We start from the raw sequence: 19,415 nt of genomic DNA, 5'->3' as shown, positions 1-19,415 counted from the left end.
TCTCATGCATTCAAAACCTTATTTAATTAATTCCATCTCCAGTCACTTATATAATTTGTTGCAATACGTGTTGTGGCCCCGGGCTGCCTTTTACTTTTCTCTTCTGTGCCAAAATATCTTGTTCCACTCCTCATTCCTTTTCAATCGTTTAGCAAAAAGGTTTTGCTATAGCTTGCCCCAGGGATTATGAAAAGACCTTGAGAAGATGCGTGAAAAATGAACAGTTTTGTGGTGATCAACAACATTTTGCAGTCAACTAAAGATGTCAACTCTATTTTTGGTTTTGTAATATTAGGCCGAACAAACAAATCTCGTCATGGCTTATCAGTTTCCCCACCACATTTATATGATTTTTTTTTGGTTCTAGACGCTGTAATTAATTAATCACGTTCTCCTATTTCTCCAAAGAAAGACAAAATTCTGCATTTTTGTATTTCTGAAACCGATCTTGTTTCATGAATTCCTAAACTAGTCAAGCATGTGCATGGAATAAACTCATCAGAGTGGAGATTTTGATGAAAGCTTCTCAGGTATAACAACAATTGCAGGCAGTCAGATCATGAAAAACATGTTCAGGGAGACGTCAATATGTTTCTGCGGTGGTCATTATTCTGTCTTTTATGAACAGGGTCCTTCTGACATCATATTCATTAGGTAAGTCGTAAACAAGGGGAAAGCCCCGTGATCCTCATGGGTAATAATGATCACCACTTTGTCCGCTATTTGCAGCCTATAACAAACAGTATCTGGCAAGATTTAATTGGAAAATTGGGCCGTCACAACAAAAATTTGTGTAAAACGAGGATAAACAATTTGTCTAGGAGTAACTTTCTCCTAGTGTTAGAATTAGTGGTGGTGATGATCTCTCAAATTTTTGTCATAATCTGACGGGAATGTGTGAACGTTCTTAGTTATGATGCTTACAACTAACTGCAACTTGCATTTTCAAGCTAGTTTTGAATGATCAATCCTTAATATTTGTGAGATTGAAATGCTTCCTTTATCAGTGTGATTATAGCTATCAGCAAAGATTCTGCAGAAGAATGTGGCTTGACCCTTGAAGAGCTTTAAGTTTACTAATTTGACTGCCCATATGCTTGATCAGGTGAAGTGTTGTTGTTCTCTAGAGGAATTGCCAACTTGCCTGCCTGCCAAGGTAAAATGATATGTTTCGGCCGTGTTTTAACAATATGTTTCCATTGACTTCAAATTAATTAGGCACGAGTTTTTGCAGTCAGCTGGGTAGTCAATTAATAGTCGAAGTACAAATTTCTCAAATAAAGGTTTTAGGATCCCATGGCGTGAAAATCAGGACATGGTCACTGTTGAGTACATTTGAAGATACACGGACAGCTTCAATATATTTCTTTCAGGCGACGTCCGTATGGAAAACATTTATATTTTTTAAATTGAATTCCATTTGAGAAATTCGCGAATTTCGGTGGTCCCTTCCTATAACCATTTGTTCAGGGCAATTCGTGGGATTGGACGAAGAAAATTTGAGAGACAAAATTAGTGAAAAACGTAAGAGTTTTTTTAATTAGAGATGGGATGAATCAAACCTACCAAAACAAGGCATCTGTTAAATGATAAATGGGGTATTCCTCAAATCAAGACTAATCAGTTGAAGGGATAATAATATATATATATATATATATATATATATATCCCCCATAAAATTTACCATTTTTTTTATCCATTTTCAAAATTCAAATTACAGATTTATAAGATAATAAAATTGATACTATATAATTGTTCATGGAAACGTTTCTTCTAATCACAAGTGAAATTAGATAATTGAATCATTTTAACAGTATGAATTTGTGGTTTATATATAGCGATTTGGCTATTGAGGAAGGCAGTATTATATGTCACTCACCTCCAAAATGACTTTGATTTTTCATAATCGAATTCAATTCCAAGAATATATCTAGCAGTAAGAAAATAACTATGGCACGCACAAAATGAGTATAAATCTCATATGCCCATCATCAACTTATGATGTGAATAGCACTTAATATATAATACCGAGAGACAGATTGGTTATCTTTTTCTGCTATATATATATATATATATATATTTGTAAGGCCAAGAAAGAACTGTTTGATTTAGTATTTTGATTTAGACTACTCGACCAAATTGTACAAAAATTTTATCATATTTTCATATCTGTAAACATTATTACACAAAAAGAATTAAGGTTACTGTTAGAGCCGATAGAGATAGGGAGCCAATGATATCAAATTCTTTAATGTCAAGTAAATTGTTATAGCTTTCAACCCTTCCAACCAAGAACTCTGCCTCTAATTCTAAGGTCATAGATATATATAGCTTTAGAAGATCGCCGTCCGTGATCATACTACTAGCCAGGCTAAGTGGATGACGGTAGATATGTCCTTAAAAAAACTATAATTTGACTCACTTTCCGTCCTTTACCACCATTCCTTCGTGATTCACACTCTCTTCCCAAAAAAAGAAAAAAAACCCTTTGCTTCTTTAACCGGTCTTAATTTGCAACTGGGATTCCATCTTGGTGATCTTTGATTTATGTAGAAATTTGATTTGTAATTAATCGGACGGCCAGAGATGCATTTGTATAAAAGCCGCAATTCATCATCCGCTTGATAAACTCTTGGAACTGAAAAGTCAAAGCCCAAAGCTACAAGGATCGTGTTGCTACTCTTGTACGCAGATAAAAGAATCAATTCTTTATTTTAATCACATTTTAATTGACAATATTATAAAAGTGGAAGAAGAAACATGGAAAATAATAAAAATTTCAAAGAAAGTAAAATTAAAGACGTGCTCCTTTTCACATTGCTATTTTATTAAAGCAAACATACCAGGCATCAACGTCTTTACATTTAATATAAGCATATATTTTGAATTTGGAGAGTCGAAGAGAAGGGTACCTTGAGTTTCTGTTTTCTCTTTTACTTTGGGTTGAGAGGATTTGATACTTCTCTCCTAATCTTCTTCTCCTCCTTTTGGAGAATAATAGTCATCTTTAATCTTTTATTAGAACCTAGCAATCTTTAATAAAAAGAACCTAACCTTGTCTATCTCTTATCGGGTAGTCTTGAATGCATAAAAATGAAATTTGTTAGAAGAAGAAACTACAAAAGAAAATTCTTCTGTAGTAATACAAAAGGTTACATCATGGGGATCGATCAAAGTCTTTTTCTAAGGGGCCTAGGCCATTCTTTCCTCCAAGTTGTAACCAATGCCCTTCCTTCCCCACTCTTTAAATACCCCCCACCAGTCATCTCCTGCTTTGGTTATCAAAGTTTCTTCTCTAACCTGAGATCCAATACAACTTACCCAAGTTGAAAAGGCAGAGTGTGAAAGAGAAAGAACAATGGTGGGTCTTTTTTTTTTTTTTTTTCTCTTTTTATGTCCTCCTCTTACTCAATTACTAACTCCTGAGTTGTTACCACAGGAAGGAGGGAACCAGGACTCCAGATGGGAAGGATATAGGGATTGGAGGAATAGACCTGCTTTAAGAGGCCGACATGGTGGCACGCTTGCTGCCTCCTTTGTCTTGGGTTAGTAAACCTATCAGCCAAATTCCCTCCTTCTCCTTACTTTTCCTTTCTTGCTTTTCATTTTTGAGACAATTCAAGAGTCAGCCTCTTCTGTCTCTGATATGCTTTAATGACAAAATTCGTGTGTAGTTGTGGAAGTGCTGGAGAACCTGGCGTACTTGGCAAATGCCAGCAACCTGGTACTGTATCTGTCAAAGTACATGCACTTATCTCCATCCAAATCGGCAAACAATGTCACCAATTTCATGGGGACAGCCTTCCTTCTGGCTTTGCTTGGAGGCTTCTTATCTGACGCTTTCTTCACTACTTATCACATCTACCTGATAAGCGCACTCATCGAATTTCTGGTACCATTCACTCTATATTCTCTTTCTCTCTAACTCCATAAACATGTTTTTTTCCTTCAATATCTCAACCCTTTTTAGGGTTGTGAAAATTTTGTTTTATTGTTGCATTTGTTTCCCATTGTATTTCTTGAGAAAGCAAGGAATAGCCTTCGCATGAAAAATCTGAGTCTGGAAGCATTAAAGGTGCATGCCTCCTGAGACTTTGGTAAGTAGATCCAAGGAACACAGGCTGTCTAGGTGAAACTATCGAGGCCTTGTGATAAATGTCCATAAATTTCCCTCTTTCTTAGCAGATTCCAAAATGAATAAAACTCAACTATACTGTTTTGAAGAACAAAAAATAAAAAGGGTCTATTTCGACATTTCATTACGTAGTAGAATTTACAATAACAATGGGTTATGTTAGTTAGGCTTTGAAATGGTCATATTCCCTCAAAGAATTATCCATTTTTCTCTTTATAAAAACGAAGGGCATCGAATTTTATTTTATGTCCAATTAGGTTGTGAAAAGGAGCATAAATGATAGTAAAATTCAGACGTGGGGCAACTGGGTCCTCAAGTATGCCATTGTTGGGTCCCATGGATACGAGTCATGGCACGTATCCAATCAAAGCCAATACCTTGGGGCTCCCAGTCAGAGAGGGGAACTGTTTAAAATATTTGTACCGCGTGTTACGAGAAGAGAAACTTCCTTTTGTCAATTTCTCCAAGATAGTAACATCTATCTTGTCCAACATCTATCTTGTCTTGTTTCTTTAATGTCTTGTCTCTGTTGAAGCACGCGATAAAGCCCACATGACAGGTGGTAGGAGTTTAGCTCGACACGTGCCATACGAATGTCAAATCGTCGTACCATTGTGTGCTGGATGACACGTTAGTCCCGCGAGCTCGTATAGTCTACGTCTAAGATAATTTTGATCCACCAATGCCTGTATGGTAAGTGGGGGAAGAAGAAGATCTATGGTAAATCAAATTCTATCCTTTCGTTCTTCAAATGGGATTTCATCCGAAAGTATAAAAAATGAAAGAAACCATATAAAGGAATAGGTGCTCATTTTAGGCAGGTTCATGAACCACATTTGTCGCTACTGGCTACTACTTTGATGAAGTCTATTGAAGTGAAAACCATACCCACATGCATCATTCCGTTTTACAAAGCCAAGTAGCCAACGTCCCAACTTCTTTATAACGACATTTCATTGAAATTTCGGCAGTGCAGTCCAAAACCTTGGGTGTGACTTAACACGTACGAGGTAAGGGGCCCACTCTTTGTTGAGTTCTTGAACTTAATCGGATGATATTAAGTGACCCCAACATGTTGGACTGGACTTTTCCTTTTGGTTTTGGATGTGGAAATCAGTTCTCTTCCTATAGTAAGGCCTTCAAAGTTGAGTTTGGAGTTGGGTGTTTTATATGATTAATTCATACTTCACTTCGTGTTTTCTTTTTAATCCAATGACTAAGCTGCTAATAAAGAATTGCTTTATTTTCTATTGGGTATATAGAATTGCCCTTAAAAAGTCTTTTGTTATGTGTGAAAAATACTTGGAAAGCGGTTTACCTTGCTGAATAAGGAGTTGAATGGAAGCTTCAGGTCTTCATACGAAAGACTTGAATTCGAGCGTTACTTATCTTGGTGTCGGTACCCTCAAGGACTTACAGAGAAAAAAGAAATGCTTCAAAATGATTATCGAGAAAAGATTATTCAAATTAAGTGCTGGCATAGCCAACTTTAATGGTTTATTAATTATATTGCTAATTGTTCATGCCTAACCAATTCCGAACATCGAAACAGGGCTTGATCATTCTTACCATGCAAGCTCGGACACCTTCCCTAAAGCCTCCAGAATGCAGTCCATCCACCCCCTCCATTCCCTGCCAGGAAGTTGGTGGTGGGAAAGCAGCTATGCTGTTCATAGGCCTCTATCTTGTGGCACTTGGTGTCGGAGGGATAAAGGGGTCTTTACCAACACATGGCGCTGAGCAGTTTGACGGGGACTTTCCGCAGGGAAGGAAGCAAAGATCGACCTTCTTCAACTACTTTGTCTTCTGTCTCTCATTTGGCGCCCTTGTTGCTGTCACGTTCGTTGTTTGGGTTGAAGATAATAAGGGATGGCAGTGGGGTTTTGCCATCTCCACAATTGCAATATTATTGTCTATTCCAATCTTCCTGGTTGGCTCAACATTTTACAGGAACAAAATACCCTTTGGCAGCCCACTTACAACCATTTGCAGGGTAAATTTTGGGATGCTAATGCAACTTCATTCTAATAAGTACCGAGAGAGTCCTAAACTTTTAGGCACTCTACCTTGATTCCATTAATGAAAAGAAGAATTAAGTGTGTGTTTTAATTACTTGAACAGGTTTTGATTGCTGCAATGCTGAACAGTTGCATGAGCAGAAGTCCAGGCAATGCCATTGCAAACCTGGCTACAAGCCCTTCTTATCAAACTGAAATGAGCAAGGAAGCAGAAGAAGATGCCAAACAAAGTGAGCGGCCGGATCAAATCCCAACAGAAAGCCTCAAATTCCTAAACAGAGCGGTGGTGAACGAGCCAGCTCACCCAGCACTTGAATGTTCAGTGCAGCAAGTAGAGGAAGTCAAGATTGTGTTGAAAATCCTTCCCATATTTGCTTGCACCATTGTTCTTAACTGCTGCCTAGCTCAGCTCTCAACATTTTCTGTTGAACAAGCTGCAACCATGAACACTAAGCTTGGTTCATTGAAAATCCCACCAGCTTCCCTACCAGTTTTTCCTGTGGTTTTCATTATGATCCTAGCCCCAGTTTACGATCACTTCATTATCCCATTTGCTCGGAAAGTAACTAAAACCGAGATGGGCATCACTCACTTGCAACGAATCGGAATTGGTTTGTTTCTTTCCATAACAGCCATGGCAGTGGCAGCTCTTGTTGAAGTTAAGCGAAAGAGAGTGGCAACTGACTCAGGCCTACTTTACTCAACCAATCCATTACCCATTACATTTTTCTGGATTGCTTTGCAGTATTTATTCCTGGGGTCAGCAGATCTTTTCACCTTGGCAGGCTTACTAGAGTTTTTCTTCACTGAGGCGCCCTCGAGCATGAGATCGTTAGCTACATCTCTTTCCTGGGCTTCGCTTGCAATGGGGTATTACTTAAGCTCGGTAATTGTATCAATAGTAAACAATGTGACAGATAACTCAAGGCACAAGCCATGGCTCTCTGGTCATACGATAAATCGCTTTCATCTTGAGAGATTCTACTGGCTTATGTGCGTGCTTAGCGCATTGAATTTATTGCATTACCTTTTTTGGGCCATGCGCTACAAATACAGATCAGCAGGAGCTAGCAAAACGAAACAGCTGTACTTCTAATTTCTTTCGTAAAAATACTACCGTGAAGGACCAAATCTTCTTGCTGTACTATTTTGCTCAAGTAATTCGCCTGATCCAGTTAAATGTCACATTTTGAAAGAGAAATAATTCAGACACAACACACTGTGCCTAAAAGAAGTAAACTCAGCTCGATGCTATCAAATTGCCAATGACATAAAAGCCAGACTGAGTGCTTATCAGATATTGTTGACAACCCTAATAGGCTGTGTCCAAAACCCGCCGGGGGGGGGGGGGGGGGTCTTGGCTACTATATCAGATATTTTCGCTTTCCCTGTTGAACTTTGCTGCTCTTTGTTTAGCCTACTCTCGTTTGTTTTCTTCTTGGTTCTGTTAGCCTTTTATTTTGTCTTTAGCTTCCCTTTATATCAGCCTCGATTGTTCATGAAAAAATTCGGTTACCCCAAAAGTAGAATCAAAAAATTCGGTTACCCCAAAAGTAGAATCAAATAAAGTTCTGGAGACAAGTGGATGAAATGGTCTGCTTCTACCACGTATCTCTCAGTGTCTACTGTCAAGCGAATCTAAGTAAAAGTTAAAAAAAAAAGAAAGGCGGTTGAACATCTTACAATTCCCTATATGTGACTTTTGAATGATGAGATTACAGTGTCCTGTTCTAGTTTGATGATATGTAGCATGAAACCAAAGGAATGTTCAAGTAATTGTTGATGAAAAAGCTCAAGAAGAAATATAAAGTTGGACTGTTTGTAGTCAGCCCACTTCATGTTTTGTCGTGTAGTTGTTTTTCTGCAATTTTATGGCTGGGCCTCTGGCCGTTTCCCTTTTAATTTGTGAGCCCACCCCAATCACTAAAGAGGAGAAATCGAAACCTGGATCTCATCATTACTAAGGCTCTTTTATTTTGTTTAGTTTGGGGTCAGCTGCTGGAAACAACGGCCCAATAAGAGAGAGTGAGATTGCTAATAAAAACAAATTTCAATAATTTTTATTGCAAAAATAATAATAAAAACCAAAAGCATAAAGCATTAATGAAATAAAAAAATATTAACCCCAAAAAGGGACTAATAAAATGCAAATTCTTGTAAGCCGAATTATAATTCATTTATTGCTTAAAAAATGAAAAAAAAAATTTACGAATTTGGGCTGTTTAATACTTGAAGCTTATTAACCTAATTGTTCTATCAATGCTGTGGTATTTTCTTTTCCCTCAAAAATCATCATATAAGAAAAAATAAAAAGGAATATCTAAGCAAATTGTACATGAGATCAATCACATTGTGAAATCAATCAAAATCACATCACCTTCACCCAAACGGCTTGACTAGGAATCCCAGAGTGGACCACGAACAGCTTATAATAGCCTGGAGGTGCCACGTTGGCATTGGTGGGTCCATAACCAGCAACTTGTAATTAAACATCGTCATTGAACCACGCTCGCTGTATTCAAAACGGCCATGCGTTGGTTCATTCCGATTGAGTGCGTCGTAAACGACGGTGCTATCAGTGCCACGTACACCGAGCCCTGGTTGTAAAGCGACAGCGAAAAGGAAACCCCGAATCTCTGCCCGTGCGACACCGCATTCCCTGACTCCACTGATAAAACGGAAGGCCTTAACGAGTTGAATTTAGGATCCAAGTAATACGGGTTATAAGCCTCCAAACTCAGATCGGTCGGGTATATTCCTGTGAATACGTACCTAGAATGCGGACTGCTCCCACCCACTAATATCCTGCCATCTGGCAGAAGCAATCCTACGGAGTGGTACATTCTCGGGATCTTGGACGGAGACGAAACCGTAAATCTCCGAACTGGATCCTCGTTAACCGAGTAAAGAACCGGGTTGAGAACCGGATTTACAGCATTCTCCCAACCTGCAGTCCCGTTAGCCGCTCCATTGATAATGATCACATCACCCGTAGGTAAAAGTATCATGTCAGACATGACACGTGGAATGGGCATGAACTCCATGAGCCATTGCGGGTTTGGGTCGTTCACTCTCAGCCTGCCACATGTCCTCGACGCTTCTACAAAAACCTTTATCTTATCCCCTTCAAGAACGCCCCTGCCAGTGCACCGCCGCACACGAGCACCTCAACCGCCGGAGGCCCTGTCCAAGTCAACCTCAAAGGAAGCAAGACCGAAGAGCCAGTACTAGGATAGTTTCTCTTATCATCTCCTGGTATAAGAGGGAACTCTTTTAGAACAATGCTTCTGTTATAATCAAACAAAATTGATTTTCTGTTAGCGAAAATGAAAAGATTTCCGTCTGGTAACAAATGCAAGAAAGGGTAGAGATTGTTCGCTTCAGGGTCCCTAGTTTCCACCAAGAAACGAAGGTAAAAACTCTTGTTGTTAAGGAAGTTATTTTTAGGGTAAAACTCGTAGGTAAAAACCCTTCTACCGCCAAGAATGATGATTCTTCCGTCTGGTAAAACTTGGTTAGTAGCGCACCATCGACGGTTGATGAGGTGATTATGGGTGAGTTGGTACCAGTCACAGGAATAAGTGTCGCATGGTATGAACGTGTGGATCACGTGATCGCCTTCGTTGAATCCGCCAGTTTGGATAAGGTTACCGTTAGGATCGAGGGAACCGGAGGAGCACCACGTGTCAGTTACAACGTGGAGGGGACGGAAACAACGTCGTAGATGACAGAGTGGGCGGTGCAGTCGTTCTTAGGGCAGTAGCTGCCGGCAGGTAAAGAGAGGTTGGAAGGGCCGAAGTCAGTGCGGTCAAAGATGATAACTTTCTTGTTTGGTAAGAGTTGCACGTGCACGGCGGAGATGGCATCTACTCGGGTTCGATTAGAAAAAAATTCGAATTCGATTCGATTTGAACTCGAGATCGATTAGTTCGATTTATCGATAGAATCAAATTCGAGTATTTTTATATGTAATTCGAGTAACTCGAGTAACTCGCGAGCTTAATCGAGTTTTTATATTTAAATATATTTTTATTATTTTAATTAATAAAATATTTCGAATCCGAGTTCGAATTCGAGTATGAATAATCGAACTCTTATCGAATATACGAATCGAGCTTATTTTTATATATTAATTGAGCGAACTTGAGTAACTCAAATTCGATCACGAATCAAGCTCGAACTTAAAAAATAAAATTCGATCGAGTTAAAATCGAATATCGAGCCTCGAATTATGAGTTTAGCTTAAACTCGAACTTCTCTTTATTCAATTCGATTCGACTCGTTACACTAGGAGATGCCTATGCTTGATTGTAGAAGCTGCCAGTAACCCCCTGATACTTTAGACGAAGATGAAGTTGGGGTGACGAAAACTGATGGGTTAGCTTTAGTTAGATCCAAGAACAAGAAAAGAAAGCATAAAGAGAAGAAGATAATGAAAAAACATTGGTTCTCGAACATCATTAGGGAAATGACGACGGTGGTTCTGGAAGGGTTAGAGCTGGAACAGGATAGAGGATATCTAGGACTTAACTGGGAATTGGTTGGTGTAGAGGGTTTAATTCTTGTTGTTGTTTAAGTATGAAATTGGAACGAGAGATTGCGGCATGTGATGCTGAGTTTTTAAAAGGAAAGAATAAAAAGGAGCTGATGCATGCTGCTGTTAATGTTGGGTGGAGATTATATGAGATTCTGAAGCATGGGTGGGCTTGATTCATAGTGGGCAAGTGTGAGATCGATTGCAATGGTTGAGGAGTGTGGACTTTCTTGTCTTCAGAGAAAGACGCTTATGGTTTTTCCTTCGAAGAAAGCAAGATGCTAGCAGATTGAAAAGAAGGATAGAACAGCTCCTTGTGATAAGCATCAGCCTGTACCTTAAATATGTACTCGATTTACCTCCAAGTCAAGACTCAACTTTATCTATGCTACTTGAAATTGTGATTGTGATTAACAATTCTCATTTGAGAAGAATATAATCATTTGTAATTGTAATCACATATATATTTTTAATTTTATAATTGAAAAAATATAATTCACAATAATTAAGATTTTTTATCATAATTTTTGTTTCATTTGAAACTACATTTTTTTAATTAAATTGAGTATTTCACAATTACAATTAAACCAAAACTCTAATCTCAACATATTTTTATTATTTTTTGGATTCATATCACATTGTACGACTATTATTGAAGGACAACATTGCATATAGTCAAATATCAGATTATATATATTTTGAATATTTTTATATAAATTTTTTTAGTATATTCTCTTTACGAATAGAATTTTTATGTAAAATTGAAGAAAAATTACAAAGGTCGGGTGAAAAAAAATATATATATAAAAGAAAATTACAAGGATTGGGTTGCAAAGCGCCATTGTTTTATTGGGGTGGGCTCGAGCAATCGACTCTTTAGGCTAAACGCACATGGCTGAGGCACTTTCAAGTCTAACCAGGGCGGAAGCAAAAGCAGATCAAAAGGCAGAGGTAAGTATCTAGTTAAAAGGCAGAAACCGACCCAAGAACCGAAATGGAAATCAGACGGCCGAAAACCAGATCGAACAAACGATCTAGTTAAAAAGCCCCGTTAGGAAATTGGATCTCCCATTTCCCAGGCACCAAACAATTAAAATAACTATTAAGTAGGAAGAAGAAGAAGAAAAAACTCCACAGCCTTTGATCACCGATCAGGTAAACGATTCTCGATTTTCCTTTTCTCATCATCGCATTCCTTTGCTATGTCTGATCAAAAGCAAATTGTTCAATCACATTTTTGTTGTTGAATCTCATTATTTGCTTTTAATTTCATCTTGCTTTGGCCTTTGCCTGGTTAAAAAAATTCGTGATAATTTTAAGGAAATGAGGAATTTTATCTTGTTCACAGCTTAATCTTGTTTCCAAGATTTGTTTTAGTGATTTTACTTGGTTAGAATTATTATTTTTCTTTCCTTTTACTTGAACTTTCTTGCGAACTTAGAAAGATAAAATTCAAAATAATTTATCGACTTAAGGGCTAGGAATTCGGTTAAAGGAAAAACGGTGTCGTTTAGATTGCTTTTCATTTAACCTTCAAATTTGTTTCAGAAAAATTGAGCTGAGTGAGAAACATGATTGATTTTGAAAGAGAAACAAGCCTGAGGAGCTTGTGTTTTGATGGCATTCCTGTTTTATAATAAAATTTGTACTTCCGATTATCTCGAGTTATAAAGTATCATTGGTGTTTGAGAAAAATGATTGATTCTGACAGACAAACGAGCCCGAGAATGGCATTCTTGTGTTTATGTTAAAACTTGTACTTCATATACTCTAGTTGTAAAGTATCATCGATGTTTGAGAAACATGAAATCTGAAATAGAAATGACGCGCCTGTTTTGATGGCATTCTTGTTTTATAGTAAAACTTGTATTTCCTGTACATGAGTTGTAAAGCATCATTAGTGTTTGATTTTACAGAAGGTGATTTTGGTAGAAACAATGAATTTTCTGCTGCTGCGGTCCAATCAACAAGTAACGCCAGAACCACCTCCAGTACCAGAAGAGGTGGCGGAGTCAACTTATGTTTCTAAATCTGTGACAACTTTGGAAGGGCTTATGGTTGAAGATTCATTTCCAGAGTTTCCTACAGTTGAAACTCATGATGGAGAAACCAATGGATTTTTAGGCTCGAATGCTGGTCTTGTGGGTGATAAGAATGCTTCTATCCCTAAGAACCACACAGATGTTTCTGAAGAAGATGGATGGATCACTATTCCATATAGTAAGTGCACACTAAACCACTTAAGCTAACAAATCTACACATTTTTGTTTGGCAGTTCTTGATTCTTGTAGTTTTTTCTGACTCCACTTATGGCTTTAATGATTGGCTTTTACTCATTTTCTTTCTTTTATCTCATTTCCTTGTTCCTTTAAAAAAAAGTTAAATTTCTAAAAGTGTCCTTTTTTTGAGTGTATACCCCATGGTGTAAATTGAATCAATCTGCTTTTAACATCCAAACAATATTGATTGCTGATTTACAACATCTGAAGCTAGACTGAGTCTGGAAACTTAAATGCCCTAATGACTGAAATATAAAAGTTAAAAACCAATTTTGATGGTACAATAAGTTAATTTTTGATCATCTGATTGTTAATAAGGTAACATTTTGTTAGGTTATGGTTTCAACTATAGGATTCATTGGTATCCCAGAGAATTGTGCTTATGATGGCTTGTTACATTTCTTAAGGTTCAAAATGTTGGTGGAATTATATTAAGTATATTTTAACTTGATAAGAATTTCCTGATATGATTGAATGAATGATTATTTACAAATTGTATCTCTGTTAAGTTTGTATTTGGCGTGTGCTCTTGATCTACTTACCAAACTAACATGCAGTTTATTTGATATTCTTTGTTGTATATCTAATCTTGATATGCTATTGTAGAGGATCTCTCTGATGATTGGAATCATGCACCAGACATACGTTCCTTGCGTTCCCTGGATCGTTCTTTTGTTTTTCCTGGTACCATTGTCTTTTTTGAACCTCTTCTTCCAGATTTAGTATGCAGTTGATGTATTCATACAGGAGATATGTGTTTGTAACTTTAAACTTGATCCTGTTTTCTTTTCCAGGTGAACAAGTTCATATTCTAGCATGCTTATCAGCGTGTAATCAGGAAACAGAAATTATTACCCCATTTAAAGTTGCTGCAGTGATGAGTAAAAATGGAATGCGAAAGGGCACTGTGAAACAAAACGGAAATATGGAGGGTGAGACAAATTCAGTGCCTGGAGGAGGGGAAGTGAATCCTAATGGTGCCGTAATGGATCAGAATGGTGAAAACTTAGAGAAAGAGAAGATTGATCCAGCAAAGGATGTCTCTGCTAGTGAATCATTCCTTAGGATGGAAGATCACAGAAGACAGACTGAAGCACTATTGAAGAGGTTTAAGAACTCTCATTTCTTTGTCAGGATTGCAGAGTCAGGTGAGCCTTTATGGGTGAAAAAAGGTGCTTCCATGACAGTTCCTGAGTTGCCTGAGATGGATAGTCAACAGTGTGTTGCAAATAAAACCAAAAACACTGCCAAGAATATATCTAGCCTGAATGTAGTTATTGATAGAGGAAATTTTGATGCCAATGTTTCCGGTGGACTAGCTAGAGATACTGTTAAGTGTTGCTCTCTTTCCAATGGAGACATAGTGGTAAGCACCATAGAAGAACTACATTGTTAATGATATTTTTTTCCTATTTTCTTTGAATTTGGATAAATGCTGGAGACATATTTGCACTTAATTATTTGAGCCAACAGGTAGCAACTAGCAAGTTAATTGTATCTGTTTTACATGCAAATGATGTTATTGTAATAGCTGCTTGGTATGTTTGTTTGATTGTGCTGGATGTATTATGGTGAACCTAGTAAACATTCAGTTGTTGTAGTAATTACAGTGTGTATAAAATCGCTGACTTGCATAAGGATGACAAGCTGGGGGCAGGGACACAGACAAGGAATGCACTCTCTGCTACTGTCTCTGCCTCTTGCCTGAACCATCCCTTTCTGCTCCTGCCACCAATTAGACGCTAAACCGATGACCGACCCCTCATTGTCAAAGGCTGAAAGTATCCACCTCCTTATTCAAAACTGTCTCCATTTCCTGACAAGAAATATTTTAATTACAAAAAGCTACATTCATCTGACTTTCTGGGGAACTAAACAGAAATAATGTAAAATGAAAAGGGAGGAGAATAGAGAGATTTTGCCGCCAAGTTGTTGAAGATTGAAGATTGGGCATTTTGATAAGGAGATGGGGGTACTATTGATTAGTACCTTGATTTCGTGTAAGCTCCTTGCCTCGTCTTCCATGCATATTTGCAAGTGAGACCTTGCTGCTTGATATCAAGATTTGACTTGCTGGTGCAATTTCAGAAATGTGGTAAGGAGCATGCAGATGATTTTCATGGAGAAGAATGATCGGACTTTGTTTTTTGCAACTGCCAAAAGAATCCTAATTGATTAGTTATCGGCCAAGGGAACCAATCTGTAGTTAAAGATCTGAGTTATTGAATGGTATTGTGAGAAAGGTAGGTAACTTGGAGAAGTATAACAAGTAATTTCAGGTAGGAGAAGAATCTTTGATAACATTACTGGAAAGAGGAGAAGATGTAAAATGGTTTGTTCAGTTTAGGCCTATGTTTATCCACACTCAATATCTTGTTAGAAATCTAGGGCATTCAGCAAGGAAATTCCTACCATGTCATTTGGAGGCTTGCTTATGGTATCTTACTCTATCCAACCTAAAAGACATTGCTACTCATGTAAACTGAATTTGATGGAATGATATTTTCAATATGCTACATATTGCAACCGGACCACTGGCTTGCTCATGTTCCTAGGCATTTTTCAAAATTTACTGGAGAAAGCCTATTCAGATTTTGAACTGCTTTTGATTAACTGTTATCTTGCTCTGATTCTGCAATTGATTGCAGAAGATCGTGGATGCATTACTTCTCTTTAGTTTCATAATCGTTTGTTTTAATTGACATATTGACTTTACTATTATTTAGCTCCTTGCTAGGTGACTTATTGATTCAGGTACTGATTCTCATTCTATTTCTCTGTTTGGAAGGATGCAGGTATTTTTACAAGTGAATGTTGGTGTTGATTTTCTGAGAGATCCTGTCATTGAAATTCTTCAGTTTGAGAAATATCAGGATAGAAACCTTTCTTCTGAGAATCAGGACAACTTAGTTTATTCAAATCAAGACCAATGTGGAGAATTGTTGAAATGGTTGCTTCCTTTGGATAACACATTGCCTCCACCTTATACTTTATCTCCTCCTTCTCCTTCCTTAGGTTCTGGTTCTGGAATTGGTAGCATATCTCAGAGGTCAGCCTTTTCTGGCTCCCCTGGCTCTCAGCTCTTTTCTTTTAGTCATTTTAGAAGCTACTCCATGTCATCGCTTCCTCAAAATGTTGCACCTCCTCCTGGACCTGTTAAGGCCCAAAGTTCTAAACCATCATTTGACCTTGATGAGGTGGCTCATAACTCTTCTCAGAAGATTTTGAAGATTCAAAGAACAGGGATTGAAGAACTTTTATCTTTTCGGGGTGTGACACTAGAGCGAGAAAGATTTTCTGTCCGTTGTGGATTAGAGGGAATCCATATCCCAGGAAGAAGATGGAGGAGGAAACTTGAAATAATTCAACCTGTTGAGATCCATTCTTATGCTGCCGACTGTAATACAGATGACCTTGTTTGTGTTCAGATAAAGGTAAACCTTAATGTTCATCATTCCTGATAAATCATAAATACTTTCTCTCCACTCTCTATGGGCATAGTCACTAGGTTTTTTTTATTCACTTATGAAGTTATTTTGCAGAATGTTTCTCCAGCACATATACCAGATATTGTAGTATACATTGATGCTATAACAGTTGTTTTGGAAGAGGCTTCAAAAGGTGGACCTCCTGCTTCCCTACCAATTGCATGTATTGAAGCTGGAGACAACCATAGTTTGCCAAATCTAGCTCTCAGGTTGTTTTCACTTTAGGTTCCTTAATTTAATTCTAATTGTTCTTTGGCATTTTCATTTAAGCACGATGATTAAGGTATCCACCCTGAAAAAGAAAAATATATTCATCTTTTGTTGCTGTATCCTGCCATGCTTGCTTAGAGTGTATGCCTAATGTTGCTAGTTCATTTTTAATTTGCAACAAAACTGAAATTTTGCTGAATTTAAATGGTAAATTAGCAATAAACCTTGCATGCATGAGGACTGCCTTTGGAGGGTGTAAACATGTATTTGGCCATTATCTAATATCTTGAAGTGTGTTTAGAATTATGGTTTAGCTGAGTTGTATCTACCATCTTATGGTGCTGTAGAAGTGGGAAGAGTTGTCTATCCCCATGATCTTATTGATGGTTTCTGTTGCAGGAGGGGTGAAGAGCACTCTTTTATTTTAAAACCAGCTTCTTCTATGTGGAAGGACCTCAAAACTTATGGAGAAAAGTCTAAATCATCCGGTTTAGAACCCTCTTCTAAGACTGTCGATAGTAAGGCGAGTGCTTCAACTGTTAACCACCATGCAATTATGGTATCATGCCGTTGCAACTATACTGGTATGTACATTTCTCTTAGTTTACAGTATCATCTTGCAAATTTTGTGTTAACTACATGTTCTAACTAATAACATATCAATTTTTTATGTTACATGTAGAGTCAAGATTGTATTTCAAGCAGCCAACAAGTTGGAGACCACGTTTTTCAAGGGATCTTATGATCTCAGTTGCATCCGAAATTTCAGGACAATATTCTGGACCCAATAAAAGAGTCACCCAGCTTCCAGTTCAGGTTTTTATACAATTTGATTCCTTCTCTCTTTCTTGCTCATGCACTATCTAACTATGACAATTCTCATTCAACTGGTGTGATTATCAGGTCTTAACGCTTCAGGCTTCAAATTTGACACCTGAAGATCTAACTATGACAGTTCTTGCTCCAGCCTCCTTTACCTCACCGCCAACCGTAGTATCTTTGAATTCTTCTCCAACATCACCAATGAGCCCATTTGTTGGGTTTTCTGAGTTTTCAGGGAAAGAGAGTAGTGTGAGGCACATTAGTTCATTGCATTTACTGAGCTCAATGCCCATTACATCAGAGAATGAGAAACAGAATAGTGATGCTGGGGCTAGGTTTACTTCTTTCAATGAGCAGTTGACTCCAATAGCTGATTTCATTCCAACTTCTGGCTTGGGATGTAGTCATCTCTGGCTGCAGAGTAGAGTACCACTCGGGTAATGCATCACCTTTGTAAAATATTGTTTCAAATTGGGTATGTGCCAATGGTAACAATTCACATTGATTGCTTCAGATGTGTTCCTGCTCAATCTACGGCTACCATTAAGCTTGAGCTACTTCCACTGACTGATGGCATAATCACTCTTGACACTTTACAGATTGATGTTAAGGAGAAAGGTATCCATTGGTTCATTTTTCCGTTTTAGGATTTGTCTTGCCCGTATAACTGAACTATGTTAGAAGGAATGTATGGTTTATGCGTCTTTTATGGGATCTATGTATGATTCGATAGCTAGCCATGCATTGATTTTGAGCGCATGATATATCCATGTTTTACATTGAAAGCTAACCTCTGGCGAGTGGCACAAAAATGTATGCTTTTCTGGATCACATTGTATTTAACAGTCTCCTCTTACCAACCATTAAGGTAGTTTTGTAATTTATATGTACATTGTTTCTAGCACATTTTGAAGGTTTTGTTCATTTCTGTCTACTTCTGTATTCAGTAAAATGTTACACTTTTCTACTAGATATCATCAAATGTAATGCTTAAGGTCTATCCTGAAAGCTAAAATTTTTGTGGTAAATCTCTTTATGGTGCAACAGGTCTTACATATATCCCTGAGCACTCACTGAAGATAAATGCGACTTCTAGTGTCTCTACAGGGATTATTTAGGATGGATTGCGACTTGTGTTTCATACTTCATGTTATCTTTGGTCATCAAGGATTTCAAAGTGATGGTAATTTTGTCATCTAGTATAGTGACATATTCTGCAGAATTTTTGGTACCAAGGTAGATATCTTCCGGTGTTGAGCAGAAAAGGAATCTGTCTTGCTAATTCGTCAGAAAAATACAGCCACAAATCATTTCCTGTAAACTGCATTCTTGAGGATGGTATTTGTTATATACCCCTTTGATGGGGGAAATAAATGTTTTTTGTAGATGAATCTAGAGGTGTGAAAGTGTACCAGTTGGAAAGAAACCACAAGACCTGAGTGCTTTATAGATAATCAGGCCACACAAAACTGTGTTAGGATCCATAGACATCCATGTTACAGTTCCAAAATGGTGAATTTGTAATCCTTCGATATAATGACTGCTATAACTTATTTGAGACGGCAGCAACTCTTGGTTCATGAATAGCTCAAATGGCTGGAAGTTTGCAGATCAAAAAGAGGAATGATGGTACTTTTTACATTGAATTGTTTATAATGTATAAGAGATTAACTACGTTGTCTCTGTTCCGCGTCTGTCATTTTGATTACTGATCATAGAATTCGGACTCCAAACTTCTGTTTTCCACGGTTATGTTTTGCATTTTTCCTTTTTCCGTTCATATGATGGCAGGATTGCCGAGCTCTCGATCCAAGCTTGAAGCTGATACCAATGAGACGTCGAGTGTCAAGTGCGACGGGGCTTACGATTTAATCTTGGTTTGACAACTAAAACTGATAATTTTCTATTTCAGTTGGAAACTAGCGATCA

General features: G+C 37.7%; 2 protein-coding genes and 1 pseudogene across 3 annotated transcripts; 2 read left to right on the top strand and 1 right to left on the bottom strand.

Moving 5' to 3' along the window:
• The first annotated feature begins 3,226 nt into the window (after positions 1-3,226).
• Positions 3,227-7,295, top strand: LOC111288532 (protein NRT1/ PTR FAMILY 4.6-like). Of its 2 annotated transcripts, XM_022879456.2 has the most exons (5): positions 3,230-3,361; positions 3,440-3,545; positions 3,675-3,892; positions 5,688-6,128; positions 6,257-7,295. In XM_022879456.2, the coding sequence occupies exons 1-5, from the start codon at positions 3,359-3,361 to the stop codon at positions 7,247-7,249; spliced, it is 1,761 nt and encodes a 586-aa protein (XP_022735191.2). In that variant the 5' UTR covers positions 3,230-3,358; the 3' UTR covers positions 7,250-7,295. The 2 variants fall into 2 exon arrangements, with proteins under 2 accessions (XP_089616293.1, XP_022735191.2); XM_089760167.1 differs by having other exon boundaries at positions 3,227-3,545.
• Positions 7,296-8,295: 1,000 nt separating this feature from the next.
• On the bottom strand, positions 8,296-11,013 carry LOC111288533 (aldehyde oxidase GLOX-like; annotated as a pseudogene).
• A 582-nt stretch (positions 11,014-11,595) lies between these two features.
• LOC111287295 (uncharacterized) lies at positions 11,596-19,230 on the top strand. The gene is made up of 11 exons (XM_022877735.2): positions 11,596-11,842; positions 12,604-12,907; positions 13,573-13,650; positions 13,761-14,332; positions 15,762-16,400; positions 16,509-16,663; positions 17,064-17,248; positions 17,347-17,480; positions 17,568-17,923; positions 18,001-18,104; positions 18,534-19,230. The coding sequence occupies exons 2-11, from the start codon at positions 12,625-12,627 to the stop codon at positions 18,602-18,604; spliced, it is 2,577 nt and encodes an 858-aa protein (XP_022733470.1). The 5' UTR covers positions 11,596-11,842; positions 12,604-12,624; the 3' UTR covers positions 18,605-19,230.
• Positions 19,231-19,415: the final 185 nt, after the last annotated feature.

Source organism: Durio zibethinus, chromosome 4 (assembly GCF_047325235.1).
Source record: "Durio zibethinus cultivar Kanyao isolate XHJ-2024 chromosome 4, ASM4732523v1, whole genome shotgun sequence".
In the NCBI taxonomy this organism is placed as follows: Eukaryota; Viridiplantae; Streptophyta; class Magnoliopsida; order Malvales; family Malvaceae; genus Durio; species Durio zibethinus.
This window is presented reverse-complemented; position numbering and strand designations above follow the sequence as displayed.